Source organism: Callorhinus ursinus, unplaced genomic scaffold, assembly GCF_003265705.2.
Source record: "Callorhinus ursinus isolate GAN/ISIS: 27379988/994484 unplaced genomic scaffold, GSC_fseal_2.0 scaffold22, whole genome shotgun sequence".
NCBI lineage: Eukaryota > Metazoa > Chordata > Mammalia > Carnivora > Otariidae > Callorhinus > Callorhinus ursinus.
Window position 1 is genome coordinate 1139605 of NW_027397084.1, and position 23795 is coordinate 1163399.

The 23795-nt window shown below is 54.4% G+C and overlaps 2 protein-coding genes across 4 annotated transcripts in view; one reads left to right on the forward strand and one right to left on the reverse strand.

The window, feature by feature from the left end:
- Positions 1-3361, reverse strand: part of CUNH6orf132 (chromosome unknown C6orf132 homolog) — a 31854-nt gene extending 28493 nt beyond the window's left edge. The window contains exon 1 of the mRNA XM_025890591.2: positions 3028-3361. Within this exon, the coding sequence (XP_025746376.1) occupies positions 3028-3172 (145 nt within the window). The 5' untranslated portion in view covers positions 3173-3361. The remainder of the gene's footprint in view (positions 1-3027) is intronic.
- CIMIP3 (ciliary microtubule inner protein 3) overlaps positions 1-20698 on the forward strand; it is a 64196-nt gene extending 43498 nt beyond the window's left edge. The window contains exons 1-2 of one of the 3 annotated variants that reach the window (XM_073904964.1): positions 13089-13193; positions 18475-20694. In XM_073904964.1, coding sequence (XP_073761065.1) covers positions 13185-13193; positions 18475-18804 — 339 coding nt within the window. In that variant the 5' untranslated portion in view covers positions 13089-13184 and the 3' untranslated portion in view covers positions 18805-20694. Of the gene's footprint in view, positions 1-13088; positions 13194-17341; positions 17397-18474 lie in introns of those variants that run through there. The other 2 variants (XM_073904963.1, XM_073904962.1) reach the window with 2 other exon arrangements.
- Positions 20699-23795: the final 3097 nt, after the last annotated feature.

A 23795-nucleotide genomic window follows, 5' to 3' on the forward strand; every position in this document is an offset into this window, starting at 1 on the left:
CAAACAGATTTTTTCGTGGCTGTAGCCACAGAGCCACCAGTTACCTCTTAATTCCCGTACACACCTCCGCCTTGATTTTCCCTGCTCCGTTCCTCCACCTGTTCTCTAGGGCCTAATACCACCAGCATCTCAGAGAAGGTTACGGACTCAGGGACCCTATGGAATACTAATCTCAACCCTTTTGAGACCTTAAGATGGCCTCAGCTTCCTCTGGTCTACAGAAGTGGTAGGAAGAGATGCTGAAGCAGGCAAGGGCAGGAAATGCTCAGTGTCGAAATGACCTGAACGTAATAAATCATAGTCATCCTTTTTTTTTCTGTAAAGGCCCAGCTAGTAAATATTTTGGCCTTTGTGAGCCATACAGTCTCTGTCGTGGCTACGCAACAATGCCACTGTAGTGTGAAGGCAGCCACAGACAGTATGTAAATGACGGGCATGACTGGCTGTTTTAATAAAACTTTATTTGTGAAAACAGTCCAGGGGCCAGATTTGAGCCAGGGCCATAGTTTGCCAATTCTTGCTTTTAGGGCTTTTCTTTTTAAGAGTCTTCAAACCACTGCCATGTACAAACCTCAAGCAGCCATTCTGTAGACTGTCTAGACACCATCCCCATTTCACAGAAGAAAAAAATGAGGCCCAGGGAGTGGTTAGCCTTCACTTTATAGAGAGAGGCAGGTCTGGTATCTCCATCCCATCACAGAATCTCCAACTCTGGTCCCTCCTGTCCCAACTCCAAGCACATGTCCTGTTCAGCAGGGAAGAGGCCCTGGGTCACACCCACTGGCACCCTGGGGAACACCCCGGAAACACTGGGAGCCATCCCGCCGGGTGTATGTTGTTTTCCACCCCTCCATGTGCAGGGTGCAACCAGACTGAGTCAGCTGGAGGCCCAGCCCTGCCCTGGGAATGGGAGGAACTGCCCCCTGGGCTTCAGCCCTGCCCAGGCTGGTGAAGGCTGCAGCTGGCCGGAGGTGACAGGGCATGACGCCTCTGCTTCCCTCACCAGAAGGACAGATTAGTGCAGGCAAAAATACAGAGAAGGGTCTAAGGCATTTCTGAGGTCTCCCCTTAGGAAAGGAGTGTGTGTGTGTGTGTGTTGGGGGGGTGGCAGGAAACGTGTCCTCCAGCAGGTGCCCCTCAAGTCATATTCACCCTTGAATCACCTCCCACTAAGTTAATTCAGCAAGCTGGCTAAGAGTGTGGTCTCTGGAGCCCGGCTTCAGGGTTCAAATATCGGCTCTGCCTCATGAGGGAAGTTTTGGGATAACGGAAGGGTTCTCAAACCAAATTGTGGTGATGGTTGCACAACTCAGTAAGTCTCCTAATAATCATTGAATTGTATACTTAAGAAAATCCTGGCGCGGCCATGTAAAGCTGTGTGATCTTGGGCGTGTTACTTAACCTCCTGTGCCTCAGTCTCTCCATCTGACAAACAGGAATTATAGTACCTGCATCACTGACTACATGGGGATTGCTAGATGAGGGTCCAATGAGTCAACAACATACGGACTTTAGAATGGTACCTTGCACCTGACAAGGGATCAGTAAGCGTTTGCTACACAGGCGAGGAAAGGTGTTCGGGTCTCAGAGTTGTTATACTTGGCAGCACACATGTATTAGTAAGTTCCTAAACTGTGCCTCCAAACTACTCTGCCCCTCCTAGGCTTTGCTCCTGCTCTTTGCTCTACATGATGCTAGATGCCCTTCCCTCTCAGCTCAAACCCTAGTTCCAAGCTGAGGTCATCTCTCTTCTCTGCTCCTTATGCACTTCATTTTTTAAAGATTTTTATTTACTTATTAGAGAGAGAGAGAGAGAGAAAGAGCGGTGGGGAGGAGCAGAGGGGGAGAGAGAGAGAGAGAGAAGCCGACTCCCTGCTGAGCAGGAATCCCGATGCGGGGCTCGACCCCAGGACCCAGAGATCATGACCTGAGCCGAAGGCAGACGCTTAACCGACTGAGCCACCGAGGCGCCCCTTATGCACTTCATTTTTTTATCGCAAAGGCTCAGAATGGTCTAATCGGCATATGGTTAGCTCTGTTCACCCACTGGTCTGAGATCTTTGGGCCAGGAAGAGGTGATATCTTGTTTGTCCTGCTCCTGTCCAGGTGCCTTGTGTCCCCACTATGACAACCCGGGCGCTGAACTGAATCCAACAGCAGGGGCTGAGGCTTTACCACCCTCTTGTGGGCCGTGGTACAGTGGCCATAAAGGTCAGAGAAGACAGTGGGGTGACAATGAAGGCAGGTGAGCGAAAGCTGTGCGGGGTGATTGTCTTTGGGCCCAGAGCTTCAGCTCATACACAAGAAGTGAACTCCTGTCCCCATCGCACTGGTTTCCCCTCAGTTATAGAGGGTACAAATTGCAAAAAGATACAGTGACCAGGTGACCCACAGCCAGAGCGCCAGGGCCGGGCTGGCTTGGTGATTCCAGATGCCTGCAGAGGTATATATACCACCCTGACTCAAGGGGCCAGGGGCGGCTGCCCGTCGGGAGGGGCTTCCCTGGCCTCCACTGTCCCATCTTGGTCTCCTGGGGCTGAGCTCATAGACAACCCGGGCCCCAGGCTCAGCTGGTGAGATCCTGTGACCCCAGGAAGCGACCCTGGTGTCTTGCAGCGACTGGTAATCTCGGCAGCAGTGGCTTCTGTCGATTTTTCCTGGGCCTCCCCTGTGCAGAGCCAAGCGTGTCAGCACCCAGATAGGAACAGAGGGGGGCAGAAGCGACACCCCCTGGTCCTCGGTAGGGGGAACAAGCCCCAGGAAGCCTTTCTGACAACAATAACTCAGACATGTTTCACCGGGAAGGGAAAATAATCACCTCGGACGAGCGGCCGGGGCCTCCCTCCTTCCCCGCACCTCTTCCCGGTCGGCCCTTGCCCGGGACAGCCGAGCCGGGCCGCCTCCCCTTCCCGGCAGCGCCTCCGCGGCCCGGCGCGCAGGTTGCAACGTGTTCCTTCCCGGCCTCACCTCCCGCGCTCCCCGCCGCCTCCCGGGGCCCGGGGCCCGCCACCCCGCGCGCGAGCTTACCGAAGTCCCGGCTCCCCTCCTCCGGGGTCTCCTGGGTGAAAATCCAGGGGGGGTTGGTGGCGTAGAGGGAGGTGCTGGGAGGGTTGGCGTGCTTCTTGCCGAAGAGTTTGCTGAAGGTGCCCTGCACCGTCTGGTTCTTTTTCATGCTGCCGCCGGCTGCGCTGCACCCGGGGAAGGACCTTCCCTCCCTCGGCCTTGCCCTGCCCAGGACCCAACTCCGCACCGGCTCCCCAGGGGCCCCTAACAGGCCATGCCCCCCTCCCCAGCCGGCTCCCCGCCCGCGCGCACCGGCGACAGGTGCTGCGGGCGCCGCCGCTCGCCTGGAAATGCGAGCCACCTGGCCAGGTAAGAGGCTGCCGCCGGGCCCCGGCCCCGCCCCCGCCCCGCCGCCGCCACCGCCGCGGCCGCCCCACCGCCCGACTTCCCCGGCCGCATTCCTGCCCTCCTCCCTCGACAACAGGCCATTGTTGGCACGGCCCGGTGGGCTGGGGACCTCGCCCAGCCCACGCCCAGCCTGGAAGACGAGCGGCCGGCCTCCCCGAGGTCCCCTCCTGGCCCTCCTCCTCCACCCTTTTCCTCCCTGGGCGAGGGAGGAGGCGGGCTAGTCCCCTACTTCTAGGGAGGTTCATGACCAGGTCAGTATGGGCGCTTCGGAAACGACTCAGGCCCTACACTGGGGGCAATGGCTGCCCAAAGCGGGCACGTTGCAGAGTTCTGCAGGCCCTCAAAAATGTGGGCTACGAGCCTTCAGTGGATTATAAGGAAGTGCTCATCAGGAAAAAAAAAAAAAAGGAGGAAAAGCAATAAAGGAGGATCCCTATCCGGTGACAAAGGTGGAAAAATTAGCCACAATGACCGAGCTCCAAAGAGAATGCAGGACGACTAAATCTTGGCAATCTTTTGTACATCAAATTCCCCTTTCTGGGAAGTGAAGTGAATATAATTTTTAGAAACTCAAGGTGGGTTAAGTAAATGTAATTTTTTAAAAACTCAGGGTGGGTCAAGCCCACTTAGGTTCAGTTTCTTCCCCCAGAGAGAGGAGCTGTGGCCCTTTACGGTGCTCCGGAGGACAGTGGTAGCTGGGGAGGACAGTCGTAGCTGGGGAGCTGGGGAGGACAGTGGTAGCTGGGCTGGGCCACGGCCGCAGCCCTAGGGGGTCCTGGGAGTTGATGACTGGGAGACTGTGTGCAAGGTGCTGAGAGTAGGGGCTAAGCCAGGCCAAGGGGTTGGATTTCCATGCTTCCTGGCAGCGGGCATGGATGGCTGGGTGGGGGTGACCAGTCACAGACAGAGCCTGTATTTCCCCCCAGCACCCCCAGACAGTTGTAGGTGTCCAGCAATTTGTGTCAAAGGTGGTTCCCCCTTAACTTTTCATTCTGAAAAATTTGGCAGACTCGTAAAATGACCACCTGTACACATTTCTGCTGGATTGTCAACATGTCACCACATTTGCACACATGCCCTCTCTCTACACACACACACACACACACACACACACACACACTTTATGTTTTCATTTTCATTTTGCTGAAGGTAGAAATGTGTAGATATCCGGGCCCAGCTCCCCATGCATACCCATACTTCAATATCCCTTGCCTAAGAATCAGGACATTCTTCGAAGTGACTGCAATAGTTATCACGCTGAAGTATTAAACATTTCCCCGTTATCCCCCAAATGTCAGTTTTATTTTTTTCCCAATCCACAGTCCAGTCAAGAGTCACACATTGCATTTGCTTGCATATGCCTTTAAGTTCTGACTTAGTACCGTCCCCTGGTTTTGTTTTTCATGACTGTGACATTTTTTTAAAGTCCCCTTTACTTGCTCCAGGTTAAGGGACAGGATGAGTTGGGCTTTTAGGGCTTGTGGCTATGAGGTCATTGTTTTCCCAGCAGGAGGGAAGAGACTGAGGAACAGGTGGGCTTGGGGTTGGGGGAGGGAGGGATAGGAGCATCTTTAGAAACCCTCGTGTTCCCCAAATATTTTTGGCTGGAGACACGCCTGTGGTCAACCCTGTCTCACCCCACCCACTACCGTGGCAGTCCTGAGACCCACTGCCGTTCATTCAAGGAGCAGTTATGGGGGCTCTCCCAACTGCCTGGTTCTGGGTTGAGGGTTTGGGGGTACATGGGAATATAGGAGAATTAGAGAAGCCTTATTTCTACCATGGAGGATCTTGAGGTCTCATCAGGGAGATGAGGTTTACATGATCCAAGGTAGTAGACCATGATGACTAAGTTCGGAACAGTGATTGGTGTCACTCATACACATAGCAGGAATTCAGAGGAGGGGAAGTCAGCACGGGCTGGAGAAGTCCAGGAAGGCTTCTTGGAAGAATTGAGACTTGAGCTGGCCCGTGAAAGATGACAAGGATGTTAATAGGGAAGGGAAGGACACACATACCCATATGCACACATACGCATACCATCCATCCCTCCACCCTCCTATCTCTGCATCATGGTTCCTCCCACCATCCACACAGGGAGAGCACAAGGGAAACCCAGATGCCCCAGCCTGCCCTGGACATCATCATACACTGCCCAAGTGCTCCAGACACTCAGGCATGAGATAGAGGCTTCTTTCTTGGAGACCTTGGAGCCATGAAGGTCTCCCACCTAGGGTAGCTCCTGGGCTCTTCTACCCCGATCCAGCCCCAGCAGAGCTACCAGGGAGTGGCTGCATTCATACGCAGCCCTCCATGACAGACCTGGTATTCTAGAGAACTGCTCTGCAGCAGCTGTGGGCTGTGAAGCGTCCAGAGAAACCAAGACATGGCATCAAAGTTCAAGTTGCTGTAGTCTATCTGGGGAGACGGAGAGAGATACATGGAGAGATGAAGCGGGGAAGTAGAGGAGGAGGAGGAGGAGACTAAGGGGGACAGAGGTTCAGATCAGCAGCAGCGGGGGGGGTGCTGAAGCATCTGGGGAGGGCATGCAGGAGGTGGGAGGGACGCAGCCGGAGCTCAGCGTGGTGGAAGCTGGGAACTGGGGGGGGGGGGGTGAGAGGGAGGTCACGGCAAGGTTGGCCAGGGTATCATTGGCTTAAAAAGACCAGGTGGTAAGATTGGAAGCCACCTAAATTGTCCATCCGGAGATGACTAGTTAAGTAAATTATGGCACGTCAACACAATGGAATAATGCAACTCTAAAGAAGAATGAGTCAGCCGACTGTGTCCAGTTATCTCCGAGATAAACTGATAAACTGTTGACAAAACGGTGTGTATAGTTTGCTACTATTTGGGGCAAGATAAGTATGATCTTATTTGTTTGTATCGGCACAGAAAAACTTTGGATACATAAGAAACTAATAAAGTGGTTACTGGGGGTGGAGATGGGGGGAAACTGGGCAGTTGGGGGATAGAAGTGGGAGGGAGAATTTTGACTTGAGTGCCTTTTTATACTTTTTCATTTTCCAACCATGTAAATGTATTTGCTGTTCAAAAATAGAAAGTGTGAGGGGCACCTGGGTGGCTCAGTCATTAAGCGTTTGCCTTCGGCTCAGGTCATGATCCCGGGGTCCTGGGATCGAGCCCCGCATCAGGCTTCCTGCTCCATGGGAAGCCTGCTTCTCCCTCTCCCGCTCCCCCTGCTTGTGTTCCCTCTCTCGCTGTCTCTCTCTCTCTGTCAAATAAATAAATAAAATCTTAAAAAAAAATACAGTTTAAAAAAACAAAGATAAAAAGTGTGTCAACTATACTTCAATTAAAAATGAAGACTAGGGCACCTGTGTGGGTCAGTCGGTTAAGTGTCTGCCTTCAGCTCAGGTCATGATCCCAGGGTCCTGGGATCAAGCTCCCTGCTCAGCAGGGAGTCTGCTTCTCCCTCTCCCTCTGCCCCTCCCCCGGCTTGTGCCCTTGATCACTCACTCTCTTTATCAAAGAAATAAAATCTTAAAATAAAAAGAATAAAAAAATTAAAGAAAAATAAGTCGGCAGGAGAGTCTAGAAGTCTGGTCCGTGAGCAAGCAGCATCTATATCACCTGGGATCTTACTAGAACTGTAGAAATCTACTAGAACTGGAGAAACCCCATCCCAGACATTGGGCAACCTCTCTGGGCTTCAGTTTGTCTGTCAAACAGGCTATTAATTTAAGGTTGTTACAAGATGCAGTGAGCTGATGGATTAAGGTACCCGGCAGAGGATCTATGTTTTAACAAGGTCCCCAGGTGAGTCAGGAGCATGTTAAGGTTTGAGGAGCTCTGGCCTAGAATCAGTGGTTACCAGGAGCAGGTGCTGGTGACTGGTAACAGCTGTGGGGTTTTGTATATTTGTTTGTTTTTTAAGTAATCCCAACACCCAACATGGGGCTCGAACTCATGACCCAGAGATCAAGAGTCGCCCGCTCCACTGACTGAGCCACCCAGACGCCCCTGGTTTCCTCATCTGTAGCATGGGAGTAATAGTGCCCCTCCTAGGATTGTCAGGAAGATTCAGTAAGATCGTGGGTGTGCAATACCAGCACAGGGCCTGGTGCCCATGGGTGCTCCCCAAGTGTTTGTTCATGTCTCCGCCCCGCTGGCCCCCTGCTTTCTGGGTGCGTTTGGGCCACAAATGGAGGAAGAGAGAGAATTGGTGTGATCTTGAACACCAGAAGCCTGGCAGGCTGCCGAGTCTGAATGTCAGGGTTCTTTTTGCCCTTTCCCCACCCATTTCACCCGGATTGCAGTCCCATGTTGGCGGGGGCTGGTCAGGGGGGGCAGTCTGTGGAAGGCCTGGGTTCAATGGTGGTACCCACCCTCCCTCTCCATCAGTCCTGTCTGGTGGCCCCGGGCACCTTTGAGGGCAGAGTCCCCGGGGACAGGTCCCGCTCTGTGCCCTGTACTGCTGCGGCAGGGTACCCCCCTCCAGCTCATAACAACACCTCAACCTGCTCCCCCAGTAAAAGAAAAACAGGCTCTCCTCAAAACAGCCAAAGCCCGATCCTGTAATTAAATCTTGGCTCCACAATGACTTAGGAAACTCCAAGAGCCGACTCTCCTGGCCACTTCTGGACTGTGGGGTGAGATTGGGGCCCAGAAGCTGTGCTCTTCCCAGAGACCCAGCCAGGACTCTGGTTTGTGGCTTTCCCTACATCCAACAAAGCCACGCACTCCAGGCTGGGAGAGTGCACTCGGAGCCGGGGAGGTGCGGGCTGAGGTCCGCTGCACCCCCAGCCAGGTGTCTGCAGGGGCAAAGGTCAGCACTCCCAACTCCTGCATGCTACTGAGCTACAGATCCTCTTGTTCCAGGCTGGAGACACCTTATGCCGGACCAGCTCCTGAAACTGTTTCCTTCTGCCTGCAGGGGAGGATGGGCTCCAATCCCCTGACCTTGGCATTCCTCTGGACTGGGCGCATGCCAGATGAGATCAGGCTAAGATGAAGTCGGGGCGGGGGGGGGGGGGGGACTCCCACATCCTGAGAGGAGGCTCAGAGAAATTCGTTACCCGTTTCCCCGAGAGTGTGGAGATCCAAGTCCAGCCCTAGGGGGTGGTATGTTGCGGGGTGCTGGGGAGAGACTCATTTCCCTTGGTAACCATGGGCCCTGCCAAGAGGACTGTGCCAGAGTGGGAAGGATCCGTGCTGGGGAATAGGTTTGCATCCTGACTCTGCTGTTTAGCCAGGGTGTGGCCACGGCTGAGCTCCCATCTCTCTGAGTGTCAGTTTGTTCATCTGTAAAACAGGGGCTATTAATGTCAGGTTATTATGAGATTCAACAAGATAGTGGGTTCAGGTATCTGGGAGGCTGACTCACCGTAGGTACTTAGCAGCTGCATGCTCCCTACCCTGACTCTGGGCACAGAGGGGCTAACCAGAGAACAGCAAAGGCAGAACAGAGGCCCTGCCAGGCTGGAAGAGGGCAGTGACAATTCAACAAAAGAACCTCAAGAAGGAAAATTCCACTGGAGCACAGGAGACAGGGTGGGGCAGGTGTCTGCAGGATCACCTTGAAGGCCAGGCAAAAACATCCCATTGTAAAACACACCCCACGATCTGAAATAATGTGTGTGTGCGTGCACACGCATGTGTTAAAAAAAAAAGTTGCTAAGTACAAAAAGCAATCCATGTAGATTGTGACCATAGATATAGAAAGTGAATTTGTAAATGTCCAGGGATTGGAAGGGAGCAGAACAATGGGGAAGATTCAGCTGGAATGCCGGGACTACATGTGGGTTTTTGTTTTGTTTTGTTTTTTTACTTTTTGGTACTGTGCTCTGCTGGTAGGTCATTTGTTTTAACTGAAAATTCCATAGATAATAAAGAACATAATTTAATATGGAAAGAATTTTCTTTTAGAGAGTCCTAAAGGGGAGAACCTGGAGATTCCTATTTTAGAGCCACTTCTGCCACTAACCTTCTGTGAGACCATGGAGCTATCCTGAGCCTCATTCTCTCTGTCTGTACAATGGGAGGATGGGATCTAGTACTCAGGGGTGGTTTCACATCCAGTTAAAATGCTCGTTGGCTGGCAGATTCCAGGGCAGAACAACAAATAAGGCTGTCTGGCACCTTCGGTGTGACAAGGTTACTCTGGCTCCAAGGAGAGAGTGAGAAATGGGATTTAGTAAGCATTTCCTGGGCACACCAGGATCTGTGGCTGGGCTGTGGGAGCTTCAAAAACATTCCAGATCAGTCCATACCACCAGGAATCAGCACAGCCCCACACACTTCTCACGGGCTCTGCAGACCAACCCCTGAGCGGGGACTTTGAGCCCTGGGTGCTTTTCTCTGGGAGCTCACCTGGGTCCCGCCTACCTCTAGCTCTCGCTGAGGTCTGGAAGCCACTGAGCATCTCTTCTGTGTCAGGCATGGGGCCAAGTGGATTGCATGTGTTAACCCACTACCATCATAGCGCCACAAGGGACGGGACAATACACTCATTTTGTTGATGGAGAAAAGACTTTAAGTGATGTTTACTCCTAGTCTATGACCAACCAATTCTGCTCTTAGGAATATGCCCCAAAGTAGCCACCCAGGTCCACAGAGGGCCAAGGATGTGATTGCACTGTGGTGTTGTCTGCAGGGATGGGGAGTGGGAGGCCCCTGGGGGTCCTGGGGGAGAGCAGAGACATAAAACATGCATTGCGTGGGCTACATCTCGGTGGGAAGTGAGGAACCAGATGCTGGATCTTAAAAACAGTAGGGAGCCATCCAAGGTAAACAGAATGAGATCTAAAACACACCATGCCACTTATGTAAATGAAAATGACCTGCACACAAAACAATAATACATATATTTTGTAAGAATATATGAACAAGAAGATGCTCATTAAGTACATTAGGATGGATGCCTCTGGCTGGGGCGGGTGGGGAATGTGGTTAGAACCTAGAGATGAAGGGGGAAAATTAATGCGAGAGGAGGCCTCCGGAGACCAGGGATGATAATGCACCATGAACAAGGCATATGAATAACTCAGCCCTCTGTACTTGAAGTCCAACAAAGGAAAAACAAGGAAGGATCAGAGAGGTTAAGTAATTTGTCCAAATCACACAGCAGGCAAGGAGGGATGGAAAGAATGTCCAAATAACCAGGCCTAAGTAGAGCAAGGTGGTGGGAGGACACTCAGGTAGCAGGGAGGCGGCAGGGTGGGGGGGCGGCTGTGTGTGGCAAAGTGTGTGGGTGCTGGGTGAGTTTCCTGTGCTCCAGGTCAGCCATGGACTTCACCAGCGCTCCCCCGTCCTTGTCAAGTGCCCACTGAGGATTACAGGTCAGTCCTTACCCTGCGGGAAATTTGATGATGAATAAAATGAGATGATGCTTGGAGTGTGGCAGAGAAGTCAGAGAAAGGTGGTCTTCCAGGAGGCAAGAGTGAATCGGTGTGGTCTGGGGTTTAGAAATAATAATAAGATAATTCCCCGCACCTACCTTGCAGCAGGCACTGCTCTAAGTTCATGTGGTGGTGGTGAGGGGTGCACAACAAGCCTTCTGGGTGGATTCTATTATCAGCTTCACTTTGCAGATTAGGCATTGAGGCAGAGACAGGTTAAGTGATTTAGGCAAGTCATATAGCTGAGAAGTAGCATGTGCTGGGATTTGAACCCAGGCAGAGTGGGTCCAGAGGCCGTTATCTTTTTTTTTTTTTAAAGATTTACTTATTTATTTATTTGAGAGAGGATGGGCAGAGGGAGAAGGAGAAGCAGACTCCCCACTGAGCATGGAGCCTGATGCGGGGCTTGATCTCACCACCCTGAGATCATGACGTGAGCGGAAACCAGCCTGGGCTGGGGACACTCCTGGCAGGGTCCAGGCCTGTGGTCAGTCGTGAGGGAGGGGCCCCTATCTGAAGTCCTCAGGATGAGATTCAATTCCCCTTCCTTCAAATGTCCAAAATGGAGAGACTGGACATCCTCATTGTTCCACATACAGGAACTGAGGCCCAGCGAGGCCATGGGACTCGTTTCAGGCCACCTGGCACCCACCCACCTGGCACCCAGCCCAGCACCCACCCTTGGGCTGAGACAAGGTGTAGAGTATGCTATGCTGTGGTGCCCTGCTCCCCCAAAACCCTGCCTGCCTCCTGGGCTCCTTTCTGACGGCTCCCTCCGGCCCTGGGCCAGGAGCCAGGCCACTTTCCCCAGAGCCACCGAGCCAGCCACACCATCCAGAATGCCATGTTCCCACCTTCCCTCCCTCTCTCAAGCAAGCTATCATTGCCCCAGAGCCTTGGAAATCCCTGATCAGAGGCTCCGAGATGGTAAGCCCTGTTGCCACTCCTCCCACTCCCTCTTCCCTGCCCACCTCCCCTCCTGGGCCCTCCCAGCCTCTCAGAAATTAGGGGTCATTACCATCAGGGTGTGAGATCTGAGCAGTGCACATGTCATCAACACCCCAGCTCCTGATCTGCCACAGGGCCCCAAAGTCCACCCCGTAACCAACAGTCAGTGCTGACACAGTACCAGGAAGGAAACCAGTCCTGGGCCCAGCCCAAGCCAGGGTGGCAGAAGGCAGGAAGTCGCTGGCTTATTCTATCTCCCTCCCCTCTGGCCCCAGGGAGAAGCCCAGGCCCCTTCCTACATGTGGGATTTCAGACACATTCCTGGAAAGTGCCTCCCGAGTCTGGTGTTGGGAGGGTCTGGTGTTCAAAGATGGGGACAGGATGGCCCATTCAGCCGCCTACCCATCAATCCGGTTTCCTGCCCACACATAATAATAGCTCATAGTTACTGAGAGCGTACTCTGTGCCAGGCACCATCCTGAGTGCTCTGCCCATCCCTAGTAGGTAGAGACCTGTAGTCCTCCCATTTTCCAGATGAACAAACGGAACTACAGAGAAAGTCAACTACTTGCCCAAGGTCATACAACAGGAAAATGGTAGAGCCAGATTCAAGCTCAAGGAGCCTGCCTCTTGGGCCTCTGCTATCCCATCCTCTACAGCACAACCATCCACCCATGTAGCCATTTACTGACCACCTGTCTGTCCATTTATCTGTGGCCACCCTGCTCAGCCACCTGTCTATGGAACAGCACACGCAAAGGCTTCGGGTGGGAAGAGCAGGGCATGTTTAAGAAATTAGCTACTGCATAGAGGGGCAACACAGCAAGAGATGAGGCTCAAGCGGTGAGCAGGGCTCAAATCAGGGGCGTCTGCCCATCCACTGTCTCTCTACCTGTCAACACTCATCCTCCTGCCCATCCACTCTCCCACTCCTCTGTCTGTCTAGGCATCCGTACACCCCTCCCCGCCTCCCTCCAGCCATCATCTCGGTAATTTGGAAGGCAGAGAGAGAGAGGGAGACAGGAAGAGAAGGGAGAGTTGGCTGGGTACATTTCCTCCCTGCCAGTAATTTCTTATGACTTATTGGGGGACTGGGGGGAACATTAGGATTTCTAGAGTTACCTGAATAACTGGGAGAATTTCCTCCTCTCTCTACTCACCCCACTACCCACAATTCACAGGTCCTGAGAGATTGTGGGAAGAGGGCGTTGCAGAGTGGGTCAGTGTCAAGGTGAAAAGACCCTTCCAGGCCTCGAAACTTCAGCCCCCAGCCCTGCCCCTGTGTCTCCTTAGGAAGACAGAAGGAATTGTGCTGTCAAAGAGGTGTCACAATGCCCCTGCCTATGCAAATTTGCGCCCCCCCATCCCTGGGCACTCCCAGTATTTCCCAAGAGTCCCTGGGAGACTCTGGAGCCCCCGACCACCAGAAATCCGTCTCACTGACAGGAAAGGCCCTGATCAAGGATGTGCCAGGTGGGATGACATCACAGGGCTGCCCAAGGGCATTAAGAAGTTTGACTGACACAAGAGCGTATGAAGACCCCAGCCTGGCCCACCCGTGTGGCTGGGAGCCAGGGGCCTCCTTTTTAACAAGTAGCAGTGATAGCTGAAGTTTACTGGGCGCTCAAGAGGTCTAGGCACTTTATGTCGAATGTCTCATGAAATCTTCATGGTAACCCTATGAGGCAGATACTTCAGTTGTTCCCACTTTATAGGTGGGAAAACTGAGGCACGGAGTATTATAAAGTCCCAAAGTATCGGCTACCCAGTGTGAGCAGTGGAGCTGGAGTTTGAACCCCAAGCCGCCGTGCTAGATAGCCGCCTCCTCATAGGCTCCCTTCCCAGCCCCTCTGCCCCACAGCAGACCAACCTGCTCTCGCAAAGATGAGGGTGTTTGAAACCTCCGGGTTAACTGCGGGAGGAGGCTGATCATAATTACTATTTGCATTATGCTCCCACAGTTCCCACACTCACTGCTCCCTCACAGCATGCTGGTGAAGGAGAGAGCCTTATTATCCTCATGTTGCCGACAAGGCAACCGAAGCTCCAGGAGGTTCGGAGACTCGCCCAGGGTTGCCTGACCTGTAAGGGCAGAGTGAGGCCCTGAGCTCAGACCTTCACACTCCAGAGCCCAGGCACATTCCATAGGACCAGGTGCCCCGGGAGGCCTCACCCGCTGTCTCACCCAGTGCCATTTGCATTTCAAGAGGGCACCAGGCCTTCCCCCCACGAGTGAGGTGCTAATGGTGGGAACGGCAGGCTCAGGCTAGCCTAGCGGATGTGCCAGAGGGCCTGAAGTATTTGAGAGGATAGTGTCTTCTCAGACCTGCAGAAATACCCCATATGAGGTCTTCAGGTCCTACTCAGGAAGCCCCACTCTTGACTCACCCTCTTCCCCATTGTAAATCCTGGTAGAAGGGACACACACAGAGACGTGGGTATCTAAAAGACCTTGGTAGGTTCTGCCTCTGGGGTTGGGGCTCAGCGAGGGAGAGAGGTCTCTTCAGCTCCCTTCTTTTGATTCCAACTGGAAATGCAAATAAACATAAGGTAGTGGGAGGGGAGGGGCTGGTGAGACCCTCTACTTGACCTCTAGACTTCCTTGTGCCTGGAATGGGAGGCTTTTTTTTTTTTAAAGATTTTATTTATTTATTAGAGAGAGAGAGAGAGAGAGACAGTGAGAGAGGGAACACAAGCAGGGGGAATGGGAGAGGGAGAAGCAGGCTTCCTGCTGAGCAGGGAGCCCGATGCGGGGCTCGATCCCAGGATCCCGGGATCATGACCTGAGCCGAAGGCAGACGCTCACCGACTGAGCCACCCAGGCGCGCCTGGAATGAGAGGCTTAAGTGCGGGCTGAAGGAAGCAGGTGGGGAGTTAGGGGTCTTCCTCAAAGCTCTAAAGCAGGCTCCTCAGCCTTGGCACTGCTGCTGTTGGTGCTGATAATCCTGTATTGGGGGGCTGTGCTGGCACTGTAGGATATTGAGTGGCACCCCCGGCCTCTCCCCACTGGGTGCCCGGAGCAGCCCCCCTGTGACAAGCAAAAATGTCTCCGGGCGTGGCCAAATGTTTTCCTGGGGAGAAAAACAGCCCTGGTTGTGAACCACTTCTCTAAAGTCACACACACATGCATCCTCCCCACTCCCCTGCTCCCCGCCCCCCACCCAGTGCACTGACAGGGGGACTGAGGGGGCAGGAGGAGAAGGTTAAATGAAACCAGATGTTCACCTGGAAAGTATGCATTCCAGCCGCACCCTCCCCCCAGAGCTGGCCGGTGCCGGGCCCTGGGCGGCTGATGGAGCTTTCTCAGCCCTCTGAGGTTAGTCACCTGGAGCCTGGCTGGGCCCTTGGAAGGGGCAGGGCTAGGCTGGGCTGCCTGGGCTTCCTCTCCCTCCTCCCCCCTCCTCCTGTCCCACCTCCTCCCGCTCCTCCTCCTCCCCAGTGTCTTCTCTTCCTCCGCCCTTTCCTCTTCTCCCTTCTCCCGGAGACTTCTCCCTTCTCCCGGAGACTCTCTGCCCCATTTTCTGTGGGGGCCTCATCCCTGGATGTGCTGAAGGCGCTGGGCGCCCCCCACCCCAGGGCCCCAAATGTTGCGGTAGCAGCCACTAGGGCATAGATGACAGGTGGACCCAGGGCAGGAGGGCCCCCAAGGCAGGGCCTGGGCTGGACCAGAGAGAGAGGGGACCGTTCCAGCCCTGGTTCCCGCACTAACTAGTCTCAGCTGTGGGACTTCTGCCACCTCACCAACGACGTGAACTCAGACAAACGCCTCCATGCCACCGAGCCTCATTTTCCACATTTGAGAAATGGGAGGAACATCTCCGATGGCTCTTAGGAGCTTTTGCGGAGCCGAGTGGCTAGTGCCTGGCGCTTGGTAGATGCTCAGGCCCAATTAGCAAAACTGTCGCCTTTCCCTCTGTGGGTCTCTGGTCAGAACCGCCCCCCCCTCCCCGCCCCAGCCATTCTGAAAGCACATGCCTCTGTCATTCCTGACACCAGCCTCCTGAGCCTGAGGCGCAGGGTCCGGATGACCAAGACTGAAGGTGTGTGTGTGGGGGGGACTCTACGGGTCCTCCCCTCCACGGCCATGGGCTAAGCCCTTCTGCAATGTCAAGAGGACCAGAACCCCACATCCTCAGAAGCACACGTAATACACTAAACTTCCTGCAGTGTCCGGCACTGCCCACAACAAAGAATTCTCAGCACCCGGTGTCCGTGGTGCTGAGGGTTGGAAGCCCGGCTCTACAGGGCTTTATGTGTGTGCTTCTATGTGTGTTATTTGCACACTCAGAGCCTGGCCTATAAGAGGAATCATTTTGAATGAATGGAGTGACTGAATGAAGCCAATGATGCCGTATCGTCAGCTCTGCTAAGAGAGGGTAACGCCAAAATCCGGCCTTCAAAAACCCCACAGCGTTCCTGCCCAACTGGGAGATCTGGCTGCCCTTCCCTTCCCTGCACCCCTGCTGCCCTTGACAAAACGCAGGCAGAGATGACTTGGCAGACCACGGCCCCCCCGTGCAGTGGACATAGTAGGTGTAGCGGAGTATGGCATGTGGCCCGTGGGGTCAACCAGGCCTGGGTTTAGTCCTAGCCTGGTTCCTTATCGGCCACCTGCTCCTAAATGGGGGACTACCCTCCTTACTACAGTTTGCTCCACTATAAATAGGACTAACAATATCTTCCTTAAAGGGTGATGTGATGCTTAGAAGAGAGAATCCACGTAAAGAGTTTGGCGCTGTGCTCACAGAGCGATCGTTGATTACTGGCGTCAGAGCCCATTTCCAGTGTTGCCTCTCTGCTGGTAACAGCCCCCGTGCCCCCGTCGCTGAACCCAGAAGATTCTGGGAAGTGGGAAGACTGCTGAACACTTGGCCGCCCCTCTCTCCAGCTCTGCCATGTCCCATCCCTGGGGTAAACCCCAGGGACACAAAGGCGACTAGGATGCGGTCCTGAACACTGGGAGCGGTTTACAGGCTGTTGGAACATTGGCAGGAGCCTGGAAGGACGGATTTGGGATTAGGATGAGGCCTGCACAGCAATCAGGGCAGCGAGAGAGGTACAGAAACATTCCAGGCCCTTGCAGACTCAGACTTAGCTCCTTAAAATGTGCACTTGCCTCCCCCTTGTCCCAGCCTAGCAAAGGACCACCTCCCAAGAGGAGGGCCTGAAGGCACAGAAGAGGGTGAGATCGGGGCAGGGGCTGCAGTACCAGAGGCTTCCTGGAGGAGGTGTCAAGAGGGCTGCTGGCTTGGAAGGAGAGGAAGGATTTTTAAAGGCAGGGCTGACAACACACACATTCCTGGGTAGGAACTTTTAGCACCAAAGCCTGCTTGGGAGGAAAGCCTTGGGCAAGTGTGAGCAGGGCAAGTAGTTTGTAAGTTAAATGCAAAAGAGCATGCAATATCTCTCCAGTACCAGGGATTTCCTCTGTAAGATGGCAGGGCTTCAAGTTCCAGAAGCTCTGTAGCTAGCGGTTCCCTCCCAGGTCCCCGCAGGCAGGAGGGCTGTGAGGCCGGGCAGAGCGGAGGTGGGCCCCCCTCGCCGCTGTACCTGCAGAAGTCGGGGAGAGCCAGCCTGACACACACGCCTGTCGTCCTCCAGGTGGTGCTGTCATGTCTGTGAAGGTCCCCAGTGAAATGGGCATCCGGTGCCTGGGAGATGGTGTGGGGGTCAAAGGTGAACCGAACACTTGGGTCATGAGAGTAGCAACGGAGGAGGAAATAAATGTCACTAGATGTGATCAGTGTGGCACTGGGGGCCGCCTCAAGGAGTAGACCTCCATGCCCCATCAACCAAGAGTGGTGATTATCAAGACCCGGCACTGTCACCACATAATGATGAGAGACGTTCTAAAATAGAATGGGCTGGCTGGTCGGAAGGGGGACTACTTCTTGCTAGAATCCAGTTCAACGGAACCAACATTTATTGAGTGCTCGCCAAATGCCTTGTTCTGCAGTGAAACAAGGAATAGGATTTGGGAGGCCGTTATGTCAAGGGTAAGGGTGAGAGAGCATTGCCCTTAAGGAGCTCACAGCCAGACAGGAAAGAGAATTTCCCTGATGGATTCGGAGGAGGGCATGCTGGGCTGGGGGAACCACCCGAGTAAAGGCCCGGAGGCCTGGAAGGACCAGGTGCCCCCAGGGGTGATGGGCAGGCAGTCTGGCTGGAGCACAAGGTCATGGGAGCCCCGTCCTTAACGTCCTTGCCTTCTAGGCTGGGGGCCTTGAGATGTCTGTTCGGGGCAGTAGAGAGCAAAGGATGCTATGAGGTGGGGAGCTCTGTGATCTGGCCATTGATACGGAAAGATTCATTTGGTGTGAGCGTGAAGCCCAGGCCAAGAGGCCCGAGACGGGCAGGAGAACTTGGTGGGAAGCTGGAGTAACCCTGCAGGAGACGGGATGGAGGCCTGGTGGGAACAGTGGCAGAGGAGGCCCAGATGGGAGCCACGTGGAGGACGCTGACAGAAGGCCGGACGTGCGGGAGAGGGGTGAGGGGTAACGCTGCTCCTAGCCTCTAAGCTGGCAGAGGCCTCTGAGAAGCAAGCTGGGGTCTGCACAAGCTGGGGGCAGGTCAGGGGGCCCTGAAGGACATCCCCTTACCTGGAACTGTCTGGCTCCATGGCCAGCAGAGCTATCTCCGGGGTGGCTCTGGAAGCTTCTGACTGGTGGCACCTTCCCCCCTCCCACCCTTGGCCTTAGCAGTGGAAGCCCCAGTGTCTGATGCCTTAGCTCTCCCCTTCTCTCCTTTCCCCCAGGACTCAAGGAGACCTTCCGTACCCAACCAGGAGCCGAAGTCACCATCGGGCAAAAAAGTGAAGTCTCCACGCCCTCCCCTGTCCCGGTCGTGGAAGCAGGCCCGCAAGCAGACGCTGGTGGCGGCCTACGTGCCAGTGGTGGTAGACCCGAGGGGGCACAACCTGGACAAGCTCAGGTTCAACTTCTACACCTCCCAGTACTCCAACTCCCTGAATCCCTTCTACACCTTGCAGAAGCCGACCTCTGGCTACCTGTACCAAAGGGACACCGACCACACCCGCAAGCGCTTCGACGTGCCTCCTGCCAACCTGGCCTTGTGGCGCTCCTAGGCCCCTGCCAGGCAGAAGCCCCCGCCTGCACCTGGCCCCTCGCAACCTGGGTCCCAGGCAGAGGGGGAGGGCTACTTGCTCCAGGAGGGGCGGACTGAGCCTGCGCCGAGACAGCTATGCCATGCCTAGTGTCAGTGATGACAAAGGAAGGTCTCTGTTCTTGGCAGCAATTAAAGTTTGTCCTTCCTTTCCCCGGCATCTGAATGGGGGGGGGCGCTGTGGGTGGGTAAACTGAGGCCATAGGGATGCTGTATAACAGGTCAAGTCCAGAGGTGCCTGAAGACTTGGAAGGACCTGATTCTCAACCCCCTCTCCCCAAGAGTGGCCTCAACACCCCCGGCAGAGCCTGAGTCCCAGGCAAAGCTGGTGCTGACCACACCCTCATCATAGTCCAAGCCTGCAACCCCTCCAAAGTCAACAAAGAGAAAAGTTAGCTGACTGCGACCCCAGATTGGAGCAGCCACTGGAAAATGGGGAAGCAATTCAGGGGGAAACCCAGTCTCTGGGGAGGCCTCCTCTGCAGCCCTAGTTTTATATCAAACTGCCCCTCCTGACTTGTAGTTTGTTGATGGGCAGATGGATTTGCCATCTTGTCTCTCCTCTGCTCCGGAAGAGCTGATCCTGAGGTTAGTCAGGCTCACAGGCCGTGTTTCATGAGGAAGAGCAATGAAGGCAGAGGGTGCTTGACCCCGTGTGGTGGCCTGCGGGAGTCCCTGGCTGCTGAGGGCCCCAGCGGTGTGCTGGAACCAGCTCAGATGGGCCTGAGGGGGCCAGCTGCGGGCCTCTCCTCCCAACTCCACTCCGGTGACTTGACATTGGCAACTGCGACCAGCAAACCCCTGCAAACTGGGGTTTCTTCTTTCCAGAGAGCCAGTTGTCAAGTATCTGGCAGCACTCCACTGGGTGAATCCAGCTGGCTTCATTTCTAGGAGTCACTGCTCCTTCCAGGTGGGGCCGTGTATCCAATGGAGCATCCCCTTGGAGCGTAAGAGTGTGGGGCGGGTGTGAGTTGGAGGGACAGGGTTCTGGAGACCCAGACACGCCGCTGAGGCATTGGCCAGGCCTCCCTGGAGGCCCTTCTCTGAAAAGAAGATGGTGGGTAGGGAAGAAGGACGTGAGCCCTCCTGAAGGTACCTCACAGTATAGAGTCTGGGTTTTTCTGTTTGTTTGTGGTAGGCTCTCTCTCAAAAACCAGAGGCTTTCCTCAAGTGCCTGGTGATCCTTGGCCAGAAGCCAGCCATTGGGCCTCTGTACCAGGTCGCTCCTGCCCAATTGCCGGTGTTTGAGGAGTCAGCATGAGAAGGAGCTGAGGGGTCTCTTTGTATGCAGATTCTTCCTTAACTCCCAGTTTCTAGAGCGACCCTTCTCTATTCTCCAGCCTCTCGGGTCCAAGGTTCCAGAATAACCTCCAGCCATGGGCAGGGGATGGATGCCCCAGAGATGTCCATCCTGCTGCCTTGTGGAGGGCATCTGGGGAGCTTTCCACCTGTCCTCCTATTTCTGCCCCCGCCCCGTCCTGCACCCAGCTTCTAGGGCACTTTCCGCACCCACCTCTGAGCCTGCAGAGTTCTGTGATAGGCGCCGTGTCTATACCATCCTCTGCAGCCTCCTGCTCTTTCCAAGTGTTTGGGTTTCAACTTTCTGCACTGAGACAGTTACCCCTGTCCATCTGCCTTCTGTTGTCCAGAATTTTGTTAGAACCCCTCACCTGCTGTCTTCTTTCTCTTTGTCTCCGTGGGTTGGTAGGTTTAAAAACGTTATTGCCATTTTCGTTGGATTTTGAAAAGCAGAGATAAAGTTTTCAGTCTAGGTGTAAATAAAAGTTATACATCCACCCAGTCATCTGACAGACTCTTGCTGAACAACCGAAGGTTGGGTCCGTAGGCTGCAAAAATGTCTGATAACCATCTCTGGCCCCCCAAAACCTGAGAACCAGGTGGGGTGAAGTAGGGGATGGGAGTAGGGGCCCAGCCTTTTCACTCCCTCGGCTGATGCCTTTTCCTCTCCCCTGGAGAATGGTCTCCCCCTTGAGGTTCATCTTGGTAGAGCAGCCTTGATGGAAGCTTCCAAGGGACTTTTTATTTTATTTATTTATTTATTTAAAGATTTTGTTTATTTGACAGAGAGAGACACAGCGGGAGAGGGAGACACAAGTGGCGGGGGGGGGGGTGGGAGAGGGAGAAGCAGACTCCCAACTGAGCAGAAAGCCCGATGCGGGGCTCGATTCCAGGACCCTGAGATCATGACCTGAGCTGAAGGCAGATGCTTGACGACTGAGCCACCCAGGCGCCCCCCAAGGGACTTTTTAAAAAGAAGCTGGCCCAGGTCCCACATGGGTGTGGGCGGGATAGTTCCAGAAGGCAAAGACCGGGTGCTCAGAGTTCTGATCTGTTTCTGTGGAGGTGGAGAGTGGGAGACGGGCAGCCTTGGAGGGGTATCAGTCAGGCCTGGGATGGCTGCCCCTCCCATCTCTTCCCAGCCCAGCTTCTGCCTCCGCACACCTGCCCCATGCGCTCCTTCTCCTTGGCACCGTTCAGCCAGGTGGATCCTCTCACGCTGCTCTGGCATCTGCCCCAGGAGGGATTCTTGCAGTTACAAACCAGCCTGGGGAAGCCACAGGGCCTCCCACTGATGTGCCACCACATCAGCTGCCCTCTGCCCCGCCACACCTGTCTTGTGTGGTCACCTCTCCTTGGAGGCCCCGATATGGACCCCAGCCCTCCTGACTTGGCATCCATGTCTGGGAGAAGAATGGAGGATGGGACTGAGACAAGCCCCAGAAGGGGGAGACACTGGGCTCTGGAATGGGGAAGCTGGCGGATTTCATTCCCGCCCTGGGTCCGAGAAAAGGGATGGGGGGGCCCACGTCCAAATGCACTGAGACCCCTGTCACTAGAATTGTCCATGCAGAAGGGCCACGGGGAAGATTCTGGAGTTAGGACTGGAGGGCTCCCTTCCCCCTCCACACGGGGCCTTCCTCAGAGATTTAGAGGCTTAGCCTAAAAGCATGGTATTGAGGTGGAAAACTTTGGTTCGCCACTTTGCATTTCTTTGAACCTCAGAATGATTTTTCTGTCCGCATTTCCTCCGTGTCACGTGGAAATAATCTCACCCCACAGGGCTATTGTAAGCCTCTTCCGCAAGCTTAGCACGGTGCCCTGAATGCAGGAGCTGTTGGACGGTAGACCCATCCTACTCCAGCCTTCTTTAATTCTTCCTTCAATCAAGCCCACGCGCATGCACTCACATTTTACTGTCCTCAAGCCCCTGTCAGCCAGGCGTTACCCTCAGAAAGGTAACTGAAGAGTGTTTAATGAGGGGAGTGTTTGCAGAGAAGGGGGTATCGCTGAGGGACTGGTGATGTGCCCAGAGAGTGGCCACAGAGGGCAGCCCATCTTGCTTCCAAGCCTGAGTGGTAAAGGGAGGTGGCTTTGCCACAGGAGCCCAGGGAGAGTTTTCCCAGGAACTGTGGTTGAGGGTAGAAGAAACCAATGAGGGCCCCAACTGGGACCCAGTAGGGAGGGCAGGGAACAGGTACCCAGCCTTCCCTCTCCTACTCCCAGCCAGTCTCCTTCCACTGCTTTCCAGTGGATGAACTGCTGGGAGCCAGAGGGCAGGGGAGCCCGAGTGACCCAGTCCGCAGAGGTCAGCCTCCTGGAGCTCAGGGCACACAGAGAAGGCTGGAGAATGAGTGGGGAGGAGGCCAACAGGATAACCAGCAACACGACCGTGTGGAACCCCCGGGACCAGGTACAGTTTGGGTATAAGAGGTGAACAACACAGTGGCCTCTACCCCGAGTTTCTGAGGACAGGCTGACAATACACAGCTGCTTATAATGCAAGAAATAAATGAACACTATGTATGTTATCGTAGAAGTGTGAACGTTGTCATAGATGTGAAGGTGACCCCTGTGACTTCCATCTCCTGCTGTTCCTGCCTTGGCACAATCCTCTTCCTCTGAGGCTGAGGGAGACCCGTGACTCGCGCCTCATCCACAGAATGTGGCAAAGGTACCAGGATGGCATTGCCTTGCTTAGTGACCCTATAAGCTTCCATTGTAGCAGATTGGAGAGAGATTCTCCTTGCTGGCTTGATGAAATAAGCAGCCACATTGAGGAGCCCCTGTAACAAGGAACTTTGGACAGCTTCTAGAAACTGTGGGCAGCCTCTAGGACCCAAGAGTGGCCTCCAGACAGGATCTAGCAAGAAGCCAGGGCCCTCAATCCGATAGCCAGGAAACGAATTCTCCCAACCACCTAAAGGAGGTGGATGTGGATTCTTCCCCAGTCAAGCCTCCAGATGCACACACAGCCCAGATGACACCTTGATCCCAGCCCTTTGAGACGTGGGGCAGAGGACCCAGGGAAGCTATGCCCAGACTCCTGGCCCACAGCAACTGCGGGATAATGAAGGTGTAGAGTTGGCAGCTACTGACTTTGTGGTAATGGTTAAGCAGCGTAGGAAGCTAATATAACACATAAGCAAACAGTGTGCTGAGGCAAGAAATATGAATTCTGCCGAGATTCGGAAGGGCTCACAGAGGAGGGTGTGTGTGTGCTCACACAGGAAGCGGCGGGGGGGAGGATGTAAATAGGAAGCGATGGAAAGATGAGCTGTCACCTCACCCTCGAGCCCTTCAGCCCAAACCCTGAAGCCGAGAGGGCTCCGAGGACAAGGATGTTAGCCTGGGCCCCGGCTGCGCGGGAGGAGTGCCCCCCACGCCGGCCCCATATCCAAGACACTCGCCAGACAGCTTAATGGAAGCAGGCCGGCCCCAGCCCCTCCCACCCTGGCCCAGTGCGCCCTGTGTTCATCATTTGAGGCAGAGGAGAGGCAAAGAAGTCTTATTTGGTTTCTTTTTCAAAAATAGCTGTCCTCTGTTCTTGTGAGCAATATGTGTTCATTATAAACCACGTAAAAAATACAGATAATTTTTCAAAAGCCAAGATTAAAATTTCACCGGTGATGTCATGACGCAGATTTGAGCCTT